At 40.9% G+C, this 15329-nt stretch overlaps 3 protein-coding genes across 4 annotated transcripts in view; 2 read left to right on the forward strand and 1 right to left on the reverse strand.

Annotated features, from left to right (window-relative positions):
- The window catches only part of cep170aa (centrosomal protein 170Aa), a 36158-nt gene extending 27330 nt beyond the window's left edge, over window positions 1–8828 (forward strand). The window contains exons 14-22 of one of the 2 annotated variants that reach the window (XM_061689609.1): window positions 162–1694; window positions 1806–1856; window positions 3148–3439; window positions 3526–3757; window positions 4574–4741; window positions 4816–4904; window positions 4987–5080; window positions 5179–5230; window positions 6422–8828. In XM_061689609.1, the coding sequence (XP_061545593.1) occupies window positions 162–1694; window positions 1806–1856; window positions 3148–3439; window positions 3526–3757; window positions 4574–4741; window positions 4816–4904; window positions 4987–5080; window positions 5179–5230; window positions 6422–6711 (2801 nt within the window). In that variant the 3' untranslated portion in view covers window positions 6712–8828. The remainder of the gene's footprint in view (window positions 1–161; window positions 1695–1805; window positions 1857–3147; window positions 3440–3525; window positions 3758–4573; window positions 4742–4815; window positions 4905–4986; window positions 5081–5178; window positions 5231–6421) is intronic. The other variant, XM_061689610.1, reaches the window with a different exon arrangement.
- A 1171-nt stretch (window positions 8829–9999) lies between these two features.
- On the reverse strand, window positions 10000–11925 carry hint1 (histidine triad nucleotide binding protein 1). Its single transcript, XM_061689611.1, has 3 exons — window positions 11772–11925; window positions 10432–10536; window positions 10000–10345 (listed from the first exon to the last, which is right to left on the reverse strand). The coding sequence occupies exons 1-3, from the start codon at window positions 11880–11882 to the stop codon at window positions 10181–10183; spliced, it is 381 nt and encodes a 126-aa protein (XP_061545595.1). The 5' UTR covers window positions 11883–11925; the 3' UTR covers window positions 10000–10180.
- lyrm7 (LYR motif containing 7) lies at window positions 11524–14450 on the forward strand. Its single transcript, XM_061689612.1, has 5 exons — window positions 11524–12050; window positions 12146–12218; window positions 13864–13934; window positions 14037–14118; window positions 14186–14450. The coding sequence occupies exons 1-5, from the start codon at window positions 11994–11996 to the stop codon at window positions 14254–14256; spliced, it is 354 nt and encodes a 117-aa protein (XP_061545596.1). The 5' UTR covers window positions 11524–11993; the 3' UTR covers window positions 14257–14450.
- Window positions 14451–15329: the final 879 nt, after the last annotated feature.

Consider the following 15329-nt stretch of genomic DNA (forward strand, 5'->3'; position numbering starts at 1 on the left):
GATGAAATATTCTGTCTACTTTTTATTTCACAAATGCAATTTTAATCACAGTACCATGTGTTGAGCAGTGCTGGCACAAACAACGTATTCTTGCATTTAAAAAAAAAAGGTTTTAGTTCCCTTTTAAATGACTAAACTAGTACTCCATTTAACCCTTTTAGGAGGTGATGCCTTGAAGTCCAGCGCGCCCTTCAGCCGAGGCGAATCCTCGTCAAGTCTGACTGACCGCAAGCGCAGGACCCTCCCGCCTCTCCCCGTGGACGACCCCCGCAACAAACCCAGCAGCGCCAAACCACAGACGCCGCGGTCCGAGATCGGAGAAAAGCAGGATACGGAAGCCCAGGAGAAAGAGAACAAGGGGGACGGCGAATCCCCACCGCCTCCCACGGAGAACGGGGACATGAACGACAAAGGCAAACCGAGCGCCGCCTCCTCTCCGAGCAAGGCCGCCGTGCGGCGCTCCGGCAGCGCTGAGCGCAGGAAGAGGTCTGAGAAAAGGAAGGACGAGGAAGAAGAGGGCGGTGACAAGTCCGGGAAGCCTCTGGTGCGCCAAGGCAGCTTCACCATCGAGAAGCCCAGCGGCAGCGTCGCCACGGAACCCATCCCGCGCATCAACAGAGGTGGCGCTGGAACCCGCGAACGCAGCGACTCGGTGGGAAGCATGGACACGGCTACGCTCCTGAAGGATACCGAAGCCGTCATGGCCTTCCTAGAGGCCAAACTGAGGGATGAAAACAAGCTTGAGCCCAAAACCGCGAAAACCAGCAGCAGTATCAGCAGTCAGGTGTCGGGCTACAACTGCCACCCTCGGACGGACTCCATCTCCCCGGAGTCGGACGTGGACACGGCCAGCACCGCCAGTCACGTGGCCGGCGAGGCCGACGGGAAGGCCGGCAGCGTGCAGAAGCGACGCTCCCTCAGCAGCATGCACCGGGAGAAGAGCAACATGAGCGCGGCCTCCAAGTCCGGCGTCTCCGCCAGCGCGCGTGACCGCTTGGAGAGGAAGGCCAAAAGCAGAACGGCGGAAGTGACGAGTCGGACAGAAGCGCGCCGCTCGGTTCAGCCGTCTTCTTCCAGAGCACGCCAAGCGTCCCTCGATCTCACGGACGACGACCAGACTTCTTCCTTCCCCATTTCGGACATCCTCTCATCAGACCAGGAGACCTACTCTGGATACGGATTGGACGCCAAACGCGAGAGCAGGTCCGCCAAGAACGCCGCGAGCGGTTCCTCCAAAAGCAGCCGTACCCTCCAGGCCGCTACGTCGGCCTCCCTGAGCAAGCAGGCCGGGCTGCCTAAGCCGCGGCCCACCCGAGCCTCTCTCCTACGCCGAGCCCGACTCGGGGACACCTCTGACACGGATCTGGCCGACGCGGACCGGGTCTCGGTGGCGTCTGAGGTGTCCACCACCAGCTCCACCTCCAAACCGCCGTCCGGTCGGGCGGGATTGTCGCGTCTGGACATGCTGGCGCAGCCGCGCCGCAACCGGGTGGGCTCCATCTCGGCACGCAGCGACTCGGAGTGCATGGCGGCGCGGACGCCGCGCCTTTCGGCCGAGACGGCTCTGCGTCTGGGCTTGCGCTCGTCCACGCCCGCCGAGAACAAGCTGACCCCCAGGATGAGGGCCAACAGCGTGTCCAAGCTGAACGAAGCCAGAACCAAGACCGCTACGACCGGGTACTGCTCTCCCACAGGTGAACAAACACAACACACGACAAAAACAGACTATTGATGTGCAGGCCATTTGTCTGCTGTCGTTCACAAATGATGTTGTGACAATGTTTCCGCTGGTTTTCATCGTCCAGAGGGCTCTCATTCAGAGCCTGGCGGCGCTGATGCAGATGAAGAACTTGTTGGTACTGTATTGGCACTGTAGAATCTTCTGAAGCGTGTGTGCGTGCGTGTGCACATGTGTCAAGACCTGGGTCGCATCCACAGAAAAACAGCGTTTCTGAAGACGTAAAAGAACACTCGTGAGAAGTGATACATTCGAAGGCCACTTCAATAGGTACAGATCCATAAATATAGAAGTATTGAAAACCTTTATGTAGGTACCAGTGTTCTTGCTGGAGGTTACCTTATTTAGGTATACAAAGGAGTCAAAATATTAGAAAAAGTTCTCAGTATGATGTCACTGCAACCTCCAACCAGAAAAAGTTAAACGATACCGCTTTTCCAATGTCATCCTTACCACCGCATTTAGCATCCATGTGAGTAGCAGTTCACATCTGCTGCGTGCATTTTTCAGTTAATAATATAGTATTTTATGGTAATATTGTTTTTTTCAGAATATTTTCATATTTTTAAAAAGAAATCTTGCTGTCTGTTTGCTTGTTTTTTTCCCCTCATATTTGTCTCTATTTTGTATTTTTCTGATCATGTTTGTATTTTTTTTATTTCATTGTTTTATGTTTATTTTTGAGTTTTTGTAAACTTGTTTTGTTTTCGTTAAATCTTGTCTGTATTTTGTCCATTTCTTTCTCTATTTTTTTTTCCTTTGTAAGTTTTTCACCAATATTTTAGTACTAATATTTTATATTATTTGCCTAATATTTGAGTTCCTTTTCATGTGGTTTTTGCATTTTTAGTCGAATGCTTTTGCGTTTGGTTTTTACGTCACTGCAAACTACAGCCACATATAGGTGTACCTAAGGAAGTGTCCGGATGCTGACCCAGGTCTGCCATTGTGTTGCAGTGAATTCTCCCTTAAGTCCATCAAGTAAAACTGTGATGAAGTGCCAAATGCTCTGCTTGCGCTGTTGCCACTTCAACATTTAAGTAAAAATAGCAATTGGGTTTGGAATATGACTTCATATTTAAGACAGCCATGACTGGCCAGTGGCCACAGAGCATTGTGTTGTCTCATCACGGTGCAGGCAGCTTCATTAATAAAAAATGTTCTGTTGCTGTTTTTTTTTTTTTTTACATTTAATAACTCTTTGCTTCACTGAGCAGTCCCTATTACAACCCCATTTTATTTTTCCAAAAGAAAAACAATACATACTGAAGTGGAATTTATTTGTCTGTTACACATCTCCTACAGATGTGTATGTAACAGACTCATTTATTAACTTCACGAATAACACTTGTTTATAGGTGATAAAATGCCGCGAGTGAGACTAAAGCATCGTGTTTCCGCCTTCCCAGTGTCCAGCAGCAACAGGTGGCGACGCCTGCCGCCCGAGTACGCGTCCACCTCGGAGGAAGAGTTCGGCTCCGGCCGCAACGCTTCCAAGCACGGAGGACGACCCCACACGCGGCCCCATCACCTCGTGCCGGCCCGCGGTTCGAGACCCGGCGCCCCTGCGACCCCGGGCTCAGCCTCGGGATCTGGATCGAGCGAACTGCCTGTCGTGGGCGCAGCGGTGCTGAAACACCGCATGAAGGAGCAAGACGAATACATCAAAGACTGGACGGCGCACAGCGAGGAGATAGCCAGGTATCGATCCGTTCTAAAAAACGATCTTATGTCAACGCCGCATGTGTCCGATGATGTTCTAAATCACCTTATCTGATGGTTAACAGGTTATTCCCCTGTGTGCGCAGGATCAGCCAGGACCTGGCTAAGGACCTGGCTACGTTGGCGCGCGAGATCCACGACGTGGCCGGCAAGATCGACTCTGTCAGCTCGTCCGACACGGCGCCGAGCACCGCCGCCAGCACGGCCGCCACCACGCCGGGCTCGGCCATCGACACCCGCGAAGAGGTAGGTCCGGCTCGGCCCACGCGGCCGGACTTGCAGGAGAGCATGAGACAGGTGCCCGATTTGATCCTCTTCTCACTTTGAATGGTGTGCTGTGCTTCATCCATCACATCAGACCTCACGTTAAAAAAAAACTTTCAACCTTTGCTGCAACTCATTTCTCACAAGTTGTTATTGTTGCTATCGTGTTTAACAACCCTAGAGGTAGCAGTTAACAACATCTACTGTTTTTTGTGAATTTATTGTCTAATATGTCTATTTATGTGTATTTCTTCTGATATTTGTATATTGTTTTACTGTATTTGATCATTCATATTTTTTGTCTAAAACTTTCAGTTTTCTGTCTGGTAGTTGTGTATTTTTTTCATAATTTTCTTTTAATATCTTTTTTTTTTTTAATTGAACATTTATCTTTCACCAAATGTATATATTTATATTTTTGAGTTTTCTTTTCTATTTTTTGTATTTTTCATGTAATATTTTTGCATTTTCCTAAAATTTGTGTATGCCTAATTTTCTTTAATTTCCAATTTTTTTTTTTGCCTGACGTTTATGCTTTTTCGATTTGTTTTCTTGTCTTGTTTGTTTTCTTGTGTATTATTTGTATTTTCTGTCATATGTTTAACCTATTTTTTTAAATTTTTCATCTAATTGATGTAATCATTTTTTAATATTAATTATTTGTTTTCCATTTTTTAAAATCTTTTTTAATATTTTTATTCTGTTTTATTACTTACTTGTTGTTTGTCTAACATTTTGTGCGTTTCTTTTTCATATTTTTTTTTTTCCCTCACATTTTTGTACTTGTGTAATGTTTTAGTCTTTTTTAATATAAATTCTACTTTGACGACTTTTTGTTCGCGTCCTCAGCTGGTGGATCGTGTGTTTGACGAGAGCCTGAAATTCCGTAAGGTCCCTCCCGTCATCGCCGCCGCCAAAACGCCGGAGATCAACGGCAAGCCTGTGGAGCTCCGCCCCCGCGCCCCCGAAGGCCACGAGCCCCGGGCGCTCAGGAGACGCACTTGGAACCGAGAGGAGGTACGCGTGCGCACGCGGCGCCGCCGTGAGGCAGACGTGGAATGTTGACGCTTTTCATGCTTCTGTCCATCCAGGCGGTGTTGGACAGCCTTCTGATCCATTCCATCTCTCAGCTCTCCACCAAGATCAGACATTCTGCCGACAAAACAGCGGGAAAAATCCGGTCATTATACTGTCATTATTATCAGAATTTGTTGAGATAATTAAATAAGATCTCACACTGGTGTTGTGTTGTGGCTCACAAGGATATTGTTCAAGGATCACGACAGGAACTGGGAGGACATTGAAAAGAAATTGAAGTCCGACAGCGATGTGCCGCTCTTGACGTCCTCCAACAAGGTAACTCAAGCGTCCCAAACTGTTCTAAATTTCAGAAATTAGAAACGTACAATATATGAGGAGGCAACTGAGCATGTCGTTGCTGTTTGTTTGTGCAGGAGATCTCCTCCGTGCTGCTTGAGCTCAGGAGAGTGGAGAAGCAGCTTGGAGGTAAAAAAAGACACTTTGACTCCTCACAGGGTCCTGTTAACGCATTACACCTGCTACTTCCTGTTACGATGCGTACATTTAATGCACTCACTGGCCATAACATTATCTAATGGAAGCCAATACTAGAACATTCTGCCTTTTAATAAGATAATTAGAATGTACAGTGCTTAACAAATGTTAAAGTAGGAGTATCCAGCATCATTAAGTGCTTTAATTCTTTTTCGGTGAGCTGTCAACTTTTTAATTTCAAAATATTTTTCCGTCTAATGTTGGGATCAAATGTTTGTGTGGTTTTCTATTTTTTTTTTCCTGAATATTTGTGTATATTTGTCTATTTTTTCATGTTTCCAGTGTTTGTAATTTTTGTCTAATATTTGTGTATGTTTTTCCCCAATAATTATTGGTGTATTTCTTTTGCCAAAAAAAACCCTCAATATTTTGTAGTTTTTGTCCAATATTTTAGTTTGTTTCTGTTTCCGTATTTTTCCATTTTCTTTTATTTCTGACTTGTATTTTTGTGATTTTTCTTACCTTTTTTTTCCTCATATTTTGATGTTTCTATTTTTTTCTTTCTGTTTTTATATATATTTTTGTATCGTAATGCATGTATTGAAGAAAAAAACACCACCAAAAATAGAAAAACAGACCAAAATACAAAATTAGGCAAAAATATGCACATTTTAGAAAAAAATGCAACAATATTAAGATGAATAATTAAAATAAATTAGGAAAAAATATAACAAACAAAATAAAAATAATGGATGCAAAATTCACGAATATATTTAACAAAATAGTAGAGAGAAAATGTTTAAATGAAAACATTAAGAATGCTAGCTGTAAAATGCAAAACTATACAAAGAATAAAATCAAATGAAAGATATAAAATACTAGCTGATTTTTTTTATTAAAACAAATAAAACACGAAAACAATTCGACAGAAATACCTAAATATTGGGGGGGGGGGGATGTTACAAGAAAAAAAGTAGTATTAGTATTATGAAAAACTACACAAATAGAAAAGAAAAACTATTTGAAATTCAAAATGATAAAATGTGAAGCACTCACTGAAATTGACAAGAGTCCATATGAAGGAATTGTTTATAGTTGCTTGTGCAGGAGGTGTACCTAATATTGTGTCCTTCTACACCAGCACAAGCCAGCTCACACTCCTTGTCTGCGTGTGTGTCCTAGTGATTAATCTGATGCTGGACCCTGACGGGACGCTGGACGGCGTGGCCAGCCCCGTCTCGCTCACCAAGCCTCAGATCGGCAAAACCACCGCCCCGTCCGCTCCCAACTCCGCCGGACCGGGACCCCAGCGGCTCCCGGCCAATGACCCGCTGCCGGAGATCCCTCCGGGGTCCGGGGAACCCGCCAGGGTCCCGCCTGACGTCTCCGTAGGTCTCGGTTTAGCGTCTGTCGGCGGTCTGCCTTTCAGCCGCATGCGGCCCAGCGGGAAGGAAGCCCTTGTACAGAAGTGAGACAAAACAATCTGCGTATCTTTCGTTCGCATCAGTTTCAATTGGCAATCAAAAAATGAAAGTGATTTTGTATTTTGTAATGTAATGTAACACATAAAAAAACTTCATTTTTAGGCTCTTATCAAAAGTACAAACCGACCAGAGGACTGAATTTGATTTTAACATCTAATATAATTAATATTTAATTCGTCATTTGTACATGATCGAAAAGTCTGGTAACGAACATTAGTAAACGTTACCTTGTTAGCCGCCACAATACGTCCCGATCACGACCACGAACAATCAAACGATTCATCGGCCATATTATAGCAAGAACAAATATGTTAAATGTTATCGTAATCTGCTTCATGCCTTCCGTCAGAGATGTTAGTTCAATAGTAGAATTGCCTTATTTAAACGTTTACAGAAAATGAGAAAAAACAGATATTCCTCAAATCCGGTTACTACGATTCATACTTTGTGGATTATCATAATTTGGAGGACTGAGAATCTACACAGGCTTGAAGGAAATAAAAACAACACAATTTTCAGCAAGGGGATTGTATTTTTGTTTTGTTATTGAGGCAGTAAGTTAAAAATGACGATTATGTTATGAGGACAACGATGTGCTTTCACGTTCAGCTAATGGAACTTTACTAATGCTTGTCACCTAAACCCGACAAATTAATATTAAAATAAAATTTGTGGTCAGTTTTGTTTTTCCTTTCATATCAATCTGGGCATACTATTGAAGTAAAAAAAAACAAAAAACTTTTTGAGTTTGATTGCCAATTTGAAAATGGAACGAACGAATAATACACAGATTCCCAGTGGACCCACGAATGAACACGAGCGTTTCATCTAAATCTCCTCCTCCTGCTCCCGGTGTGTGGACCCTTCTTCTCTTAGGTCATGCCTTAAAAACATATCCTCCCTCCAACAGGACCCCCCCCCCCCCCCCCCCCCCTGTACTTTTCAGACCAGCAGAATGCTCATTTTATGACTTTCATTTTGCACTTCAGTATTAAAAACAGCTGCAGCCTTAATGTGACATTCAAAAACAGACTATACAGGAAATGGTCCCCTTATTTCACAACTCAACCGATGCAGTTTTATACACAGTACAATTGTTAACAGTCTATCCATTGAAGCTTTTTTTTTTTTTTTTCGGGGGGGGGGTCTTTTACTCACCCTAGGAGTTGGACCTCCAGTAGCATTTGAAGAACCGAGCCTTGTCTCCCTGCTAGTTATTGTGTTTGTAGAGCAGATTTACTGTAAAAATAACCACTTACCAAAGTTTTTTACCCAATGCGCATTTCAGCTCATTCTTCACTTTTGTCATTGCTGCCTTATGTTCGTTTGGCCTGTCGGATGCGGTGCCATTAAGTTTGTAGCAGCACTGAAATGTCCTATGATTTGCAATTGGGCTTTTTCTATTTCAATTTTGTGGGGGGTGGGGGGCAAAGTATTAACTTGCTCTTTTCTAATATTTGGATACCAATGTTGTTTTGTAGTCATTTAACAGTAATTTGTGTCAAATTGAGCTTTAAGAAGCTGCTGGATGTCTCCGTTCCACTCGCCTGCTCCGTCCATCCCTCCCTCCTAATTTCTGATTGTAACGTGGCTTCATCTTATGTATAAAATGTAAATTTTTGCATTCAGGGGGCAGGGTAAAGATCCCACAGCAGTTTTGTCCCCATGGATCCACTTTAAGGTCTTAAACCACTCCCTGAATCCCCGGTCATCTTGCATCGTCTGATGTTGCGTAGTAGTAATGAGAGGCTTTAGGACCCAGAAGTGTAAGCAGATGAGATGCTCTGCAGAAATTGAAGAAAAAAACTTTTTAATTTTGTTTTTATTTTGCACATTATTTTTATTATTATTATTTTGTTGTGTGTCTCACGTTTTTACTTTTAAATTCCCAATTTGTTTTTTATATGAAGAAAAACATTTGACGTGAATATTCGGTACCAGTAGGTTTTAATTTGATTTTTATTCTCCTTGTCTGGTGTTTTTGTTTTTTTGTAAAGAGAGAAGAAAGTTTTTATTTATTTTTTCGTTGAAAATATTGTGGATGTTTTATGTATTTTATATTTGTTCAAACTGCAATTTTAATGTCAATAAAAGAAAGAGCCATCCACGCTTTAGTGTTACACTTGATGACATTGACTTTGGATTGTGGATCTTAAAAATGCAGGATTGTACTACAAAATACATAAAATGAGGAAACAAAATAGAAACTATACAATTTTAGACAAACTATATAAATACAATTTTAAAAAATACACATTATGTTACTGTAGATGAAAAATAAATTTACCAAAAAAGAAAAAATCTAAACAACTTGGTCCAATAAAAGATGACAAAGGGCTATAAAAAAAGATATCACCAAAACATCTTAGACAAACAATGGAAAAAAACACTACATTGCAAAAACATTCAATGAATAATACACAAATATTCAAATGCACTCAGAAAAATCTAGAAGAATTTGACCCCTCCAAAAAAAACTGATAAAATAGAAAAGTATTACAAAAACGTAGTAAACGACATTGTGAGTGCAACATCGATGACCAAGTGGTCAAGGGAGACTACGCACCTCCTCTTTCGTCTATAACCGCATCATAAAAGGAGCATGGATGTTTTTTCTTTGGTAGTTTGTCTTTTTTTTTTTTTTTTTTAAATGTTTTTGTGACAGAGGCCTCTTGGAAAAGTTATTTCAGCCCTCTATGCGACCCCAAGCGGCACAGAAAATGGATGGATGGATGGATGGATAGTCCACATATATTGAGGACTGGCAATAAAATGCTACCATACCATTGGGGGGAATCCACAGAATAAAACACTCAACAACAACAAAAAGACAAAATATAGATGACATAAATAAGAAAAACTTAAAAAGAAGAGACAAATATTTAGGAAAGACAAAACCCCCCAAAATATTGGATTTTTTTTTTTTTTTTTTAATCACAAAGATTTTTCAAAAATTAGACAAATCCACATGCACTAGATGAGAGAAGCCAAAAGACAACTGGGTACTGCACTTTATGATGCTAAATACGGAAGTAGCGAATTCAAAAGTGAAATGGTAATACCAACCGTCTGAAATTGTCAATTCAACCTCACCCCTAATCCCAGTTTTCTGTTGTGCACACATGCCCTCTGCTGGCTGGGAGGTGCAATCTTAAACAGAAGGACATCAAACTACAACTGTTTATGCAGTTGCAGTTTGAAGAAACTTGCATTTCAACGCAATCTCGAGACTTGGTTGAGGTCGGAATGCTCTTAATAATTTACTTTGGAAACTGCTATATAAATCGAATTTATTATTACTGTACTTAGTTTAAGACAAGCGGTGAACCCCCCTTAGAACAATACATATTTGAAATAATAAAACAACACTCCTTGTGAGAGGATCACATTTTATTACCACTGTTGAACATCCACATTTAGTTTGACTTCATCCACAGGAAACAAGACGTGGCGGACCTCAGCCGGGGGGCCATTTCATGCCCCGGCCCCCCAGGACGTGGACGTGGATATGGTAGACCGACTGGCCGCCGTCGGGTCCGTCGTTGATGACGATCCTGTAGCCTTTGGCCAGGCCCGCCTGCTGGGCGCACTTCTTGGCCACGATCAGCAAGTGGCCCAGCAGCTGCCGGGGGGGGGAAGTCCAGGTGGTCAAACAACAACACAAGAAGCATTGTGTCAGATCTCGTGCCATATAGGAGCCATCCTTACTGCAGCATCGCCGTCTTCCGCTTTAGACAGTTGGATGATTGGCTTCTTGGGGACCACCAGGATATGAGTCGGTGCTTGGGGGGAAATATCAGGGAAGGCAACACACTAAAACAGAAGAGAAATACACTGAGACATATACATATACACGATACACCTAGAAATAATTAAGAATGCTCAAATACTACAGAAAATGTCTAAAAATACCAAAACCATAAGACATTTTTTTTAATATTACAAATATACAAAACACAAACATAAATTACAAAATAATAACAAAAATTGAAAATAATGCAATATATTAGCCCAAAATTGTGGGAAAATACACAAATATTTGAAAGAAATACTAAAATATTCGACAAAAATCTCATTTCAGATGAATATACATTTTTAATATAAATGTATATTATCCTCAAAATTCAAACATTTTAGTAAAAAAATAAAATTTGTTTTAAAACATGCTTTTTTAAAAAGAATGACACAGAAAATTCACATATTTGAAAAAAATAAGATAGAACATACTTTAGGAAACAAAAATATTAAAATGTATTCATTTTTTAAAGATATTTATGTATTTGTAAATTACTCAAATATTAGAAATGACACAAATACGGTACAACAAATTAGTAGATGATAATAAAACATTTATTTATTTTAAAACACCCAAATTTTAGAAATTATACACTACACGAACATTAGAAATTACTTGATGAAAACAAAAATAAAAAACAAGGAACAAATATTAGCGATACCTGTAGTGGGGAAAAAAACGAAAAATACAACAACAACAAAAAAGGTAAAATATGAGAAGATAGACCTTAAAAAAACAGAATACGGACGGATCTGTTCGTAGCTGCCTTTGATCATCAAATTATATAATAATAATGCATGTCACTTAGCGCTTTTCAGGGCATTCAAGGACGTGTGTGTATATGTGTGTGTGTGTGTGTGTATATATATATATCTGTGTATATGTGTATATATATATATATATATATATATATATATATATATATATATATATATATATATATATATATATATATATATATAAATTTTTTCAGCCTGACCAAAGAAAAGGGATACCTAGCAGGATGTTTTATTGTTTTTTGTGTGATTCCTCTAAATCCAGATTTTGACATAAATCTGACATATGATTGGTATAATTTGTTACCGTATAACCCAATACTGTCACATTAGTCCATAATCAATTAGGCTGTGGTACACAGTGGAGACCTTCTGCGGAACTAGCCCGAAGCTAACATTAGCACTCACTTAGCTTTGATCTTTGCTGCAATAAAGTCACGTGAGAGCGCGTTCGAGCACACTAAATGAAGTTCTACCTGATCATCCTCGTAGAAGAGTTTTGCAGGGATTTCTTTGCGTATGATTTTGCCAAATATTGTGTCTCCGCCAGGTTGGGCCACCTGCGCTTTCGCAGTTTCATCAGCCATGTTGGTGCAGACGCACACTCGTCACTCGGCGGTGTCAACTTCACGGAGGAGCACGCAGAAAGCCGATTGGCTGCTGGCAAACGTAATCGCAACGTCTGCTCTGATTGGTGAATGACACATCCAAACCGGAAGTATGCTCAAAAAGTCAAGATGGGAACTCGCGTGAAGGTGAGCAGCAAACCTTATAACAATAATAACACGAGTTTAAATTTTAGACATCCGTTATTAGAAAAATAATGATGGTTTTTTTTTTGTAAACGCAGGTTTTGAGTGTATTTAAATCGCTGCACAGAACAAGGATGGCTGTGTTCAAAGATGACGAGAGAGCACTGGCAGGTCAGATTGTTTGTTTACTTTGTACATTTGAAAAAACAGCTGGCAAAATCACTCACACTGTATTTGTACTTAAGTAGAAGTGCATATACTTCTAAAAGAAACAAGTGGTAGAAGTCGAAGAATTGATTCAACTCCTTTACTTAAGTCATCGTAAAAGAGTCGACTAAAATTGGATGAAATTCAAGCGAAAATGAATTTTTGTCACTTAGATACAATATCCGTTTTGATAATTTGCAACAACAAGTAAAGAAAAAAAACGTCTGCACACAAAACAGTTACCCTATTTTCTTTCCCATTCAAAGCGCTCATATGGACGATTAAAAAAAAAAAAAAAGCTAGTCTTGACTCTGGATTTTATTCCATCAAAACAACGTGTTCGCATTGTTCTGCTAAGCTTAGGACCAACCAATGAAAAAAGTAAATTACGTAATAATGACAACTGAAAAAAATCCACCCATCCATGCATTCATTCATTTTCAACACGCTTATCCTGTTCAGGGTCATGGGGTGCTGGAGCCTATCCCAGCTGACTTCAGGCGAAAGGCTGACACCACCGTGAACTGGTCGCCAATCAGTCGCAGGGCACATATAGACACAGACAACCATTCACACTCACATTCACACCGTCACTGAGTGGGAACTAAACCCATGCTGCCCTCAAAGTCAGGCAAGTGTACCACTACACCATCAGTGACCCCACAAAATACACCTCCCCCCCAGAATAGACACAAAGTTGGAAATGTCCAAAATATTAGCGCCTGAGCTCCAGTGAAAGGAACTCTGAATGTTTAAGCATACCAAGAGATTTTGGACAGTCAAACCGTTTGGGGATTACCCCTTCCTGTTCCAACATGTCTGTGCACCAGTGCCCAAAGCAAGGTTCATAAAGACACGGATGAGAGAATTTGGTCTGGATGAACTTGACTGGCCTCCACAGTGTCCTGCCCTCAACGCAATAGAACACAACACGGTTAGCAACAACACGCAATAGAATAGAACACAACACGGTTGATTTCAAGTGGACACCGAGCCAAGCCATCTCGTCCAACATCAGTGTGTGACCTCACGAATAAATACCTGGAAGAATGGGCAAAAATTCCCATTGGCTCACTCCTAAACCTTGTTGTGAAAGCCTTCCCACAAGAGTTGAAGCTGTTACAGCTGCAAAGGGTAGCTATACATCATATTAAACCATATGGATTTAGAATGGGATATCACCTAAAGTCATATGTGAGTCAAGGGAGGTGAGCAAATACTTTGGCCAATATAGTGTATCTTGCTTCTCTGAATCTGTTGCGTCATCATTTTTAATGCTTTCTGGTTCACGTTATGCCATATATGTACCCAAGATCTCAGTCAGTCAATCAAAATCTTTCTCTCTCAATTTACATATTTTTTACGTCGTATCATCATGCACGGAGGTTGATAAAAGTAGTGAGCCTATATTGACAAAAAAACAGTAGAAAGTACAGATACAGTATCTGTTTCCAAGTAAAGTACAGTGAAAAGTCTGCTTAAGTACAGTTATGAAGTATTTGTACTGCATTACTTTCCAGTTCCAGTGCTGCGTGACATGTTTTAAATTATGTGACGCAGTTGAAAAGCTCTATATTGTCCAATTCCGAAATTGTATTCTTTCGTACAGCTGCAAAATCGAAAATCAACGAGGAGTTCCGTAAAAATAAACATGAATCGTCAGAAGAAAACATTGAGAAGGTAAAGTGCTCACTGCTCGGTTTTGTATAAACCAAATGTGCAATTGCCACTTTGTTGGATGAAGTTTGGAGGCCAGTGAAAACTTGTGTTCTGTTGTTACAGATGATCAAAATGGGTTCAGATGTGGAAACAGTCCTACGAGAGGGCGTGGTTCAAATGGAGCACGTCGGCAACACACGACTCCGTGAGTCGATGTTTCCGTTTTTTTTTTTCTCCAGACAACATTTTCTGTACATTTTTTTTTCTCGCAGTGCTTCGAGCCAGAGAAGGTCTTCTACTGGAGAATGTGCCGTATTGTGATCAGCCCAGGAAAAACTCATGACAGATCATCTGATGACATAAGAAGGAAAGAGACTCATGGCTAAAGACTTGTGATCATCCCGTCACGCATATTTCATTTAGATAAAAATCTGCCAAACGAGATCATGGCTACTACGTGGATGAAGCTCTTTTTGATGGAAACGTCGGATGTGCTTTAAAGTTTATATCAAAGTTTCGTGTCTACTGTGTAATTAAATTATGTTAAATGTTTGTTTTGCATATTGATTTTTCTCTGCCTAAACATTCAACTCAGTGAATTTGACGGTTGCCACAGCTAAGCTGTGGACTAAAATTTTAGACCAAGAATATACGGAAATGTTGGAATAGACAAGTGGGGGGAAAAATAAAAATTTAAAATAATATAAATTGAAAAATTATCATAAAAAATATGCATTAAAAAATACTCCAATATTAGACAGAATTACTACTATATTAGATGGGAAAATACAAATCGGGAAAATAATACAAATATATTTTCCCAAAAGTACACAGCCTTTAAAAATGACTAATTATTAGAAATTAGACAATAGGCAAAAATACTTTACCAAGTAGTGGACTAGGATGTTATTAGGGTTTAAAAACCACTGAAATAATTTGTTAAAATACATGCAGTGCATCTTATTTAATAAAGTGGATTATTATGAGGCACGGTGGATGACTGGTTCGATCGTCTGCCTCACAGTTCTGAGGACCGGGGTTCAATCCCCGGCCCCACCTGTCTGGAGTTTGCATGTTCTCCTGCGTGGGTTTTCTCCGGGCACTCCGGTTTCCTCCCACATCCCAAAAACAAGCTTGGTAGGTTAATTGACAACTCTAAATTGCCCATAGGTGTGAATGTGAGTGCGAATGGTTGTTTGTTTGTATGTGCCCTGTGATTGGCTGGCAACCAGTTCAGGGTGGACCCCGCCTCCTGCCCGATGATAGCTGGGATAGGCGCCAGCACGCCCGTGACCCTAGTGAGGAGAAGCGGCTCAGAAAATGGATGGATGGATTATTATTATTACTGTTGTTGTTATTATGGTACATGTGCTCGGGTTGTTCGGGACAGACGTAGCGAGTTCCCATAAAGAACAT

Source organism: Phycodurus eques, chromosome 11 (assembly GCF_024500275.1).
Source record: "Phycodurus eques isolate BA_2022a chromosome 11, UOR_Pequ_1.1, whole genome shotgun sequence".
Lineage (NCBI taxonomy): Eukaryota > Metazoa > Chordata > Actinopteri > Syngnathiformes > Syngnathidae > Phycodurus > Phycodurus eques.

Coding starts and splice junctions, on each gene's coding strand:
- hint1 (XM_061689611.1), bottom strand. CDS start 11,882: ATGGCTGATGAAACTGCGAAAGCGCAGGTGGCCCAACCTGGCGGAGAC. Junction 10,537..11,771: donor TCTTCTACGAGGATGATCAG/GTAGAACTTCAT, acceptor CTTCTGTTTTAG/TGTGTTGCCTTCCCTGATAT. Junction 10,346..10,431: donor CGGAAGACGGCGATGCTGCA/GTAAGGATGGCT, acceptor CCCCCCCGGCAG/CTGCTGGGCCACTTGCTGAT.
- lyrm7 (XM_061689612.1), top strand. CDS start 11,994: ATGACACATCCAAACCGGAAGTATGCTCAAAAAGTCAAGATGGGAACT. Junction 12,051..12,145: donor AGATGGGAACTCGCGTGAAG/GTGAGCAGCAAA, acceptor TTGTAAACGCAG/GTTTTGAGTGTATTTAAATC. Junction 13,935..14,036: donor CAGAAGAAAACATTGAGAAG/GTAAAGTGCTCA, acceptor CTGTTGTTACAG/ATGATCAAAATGGGTTCAGA.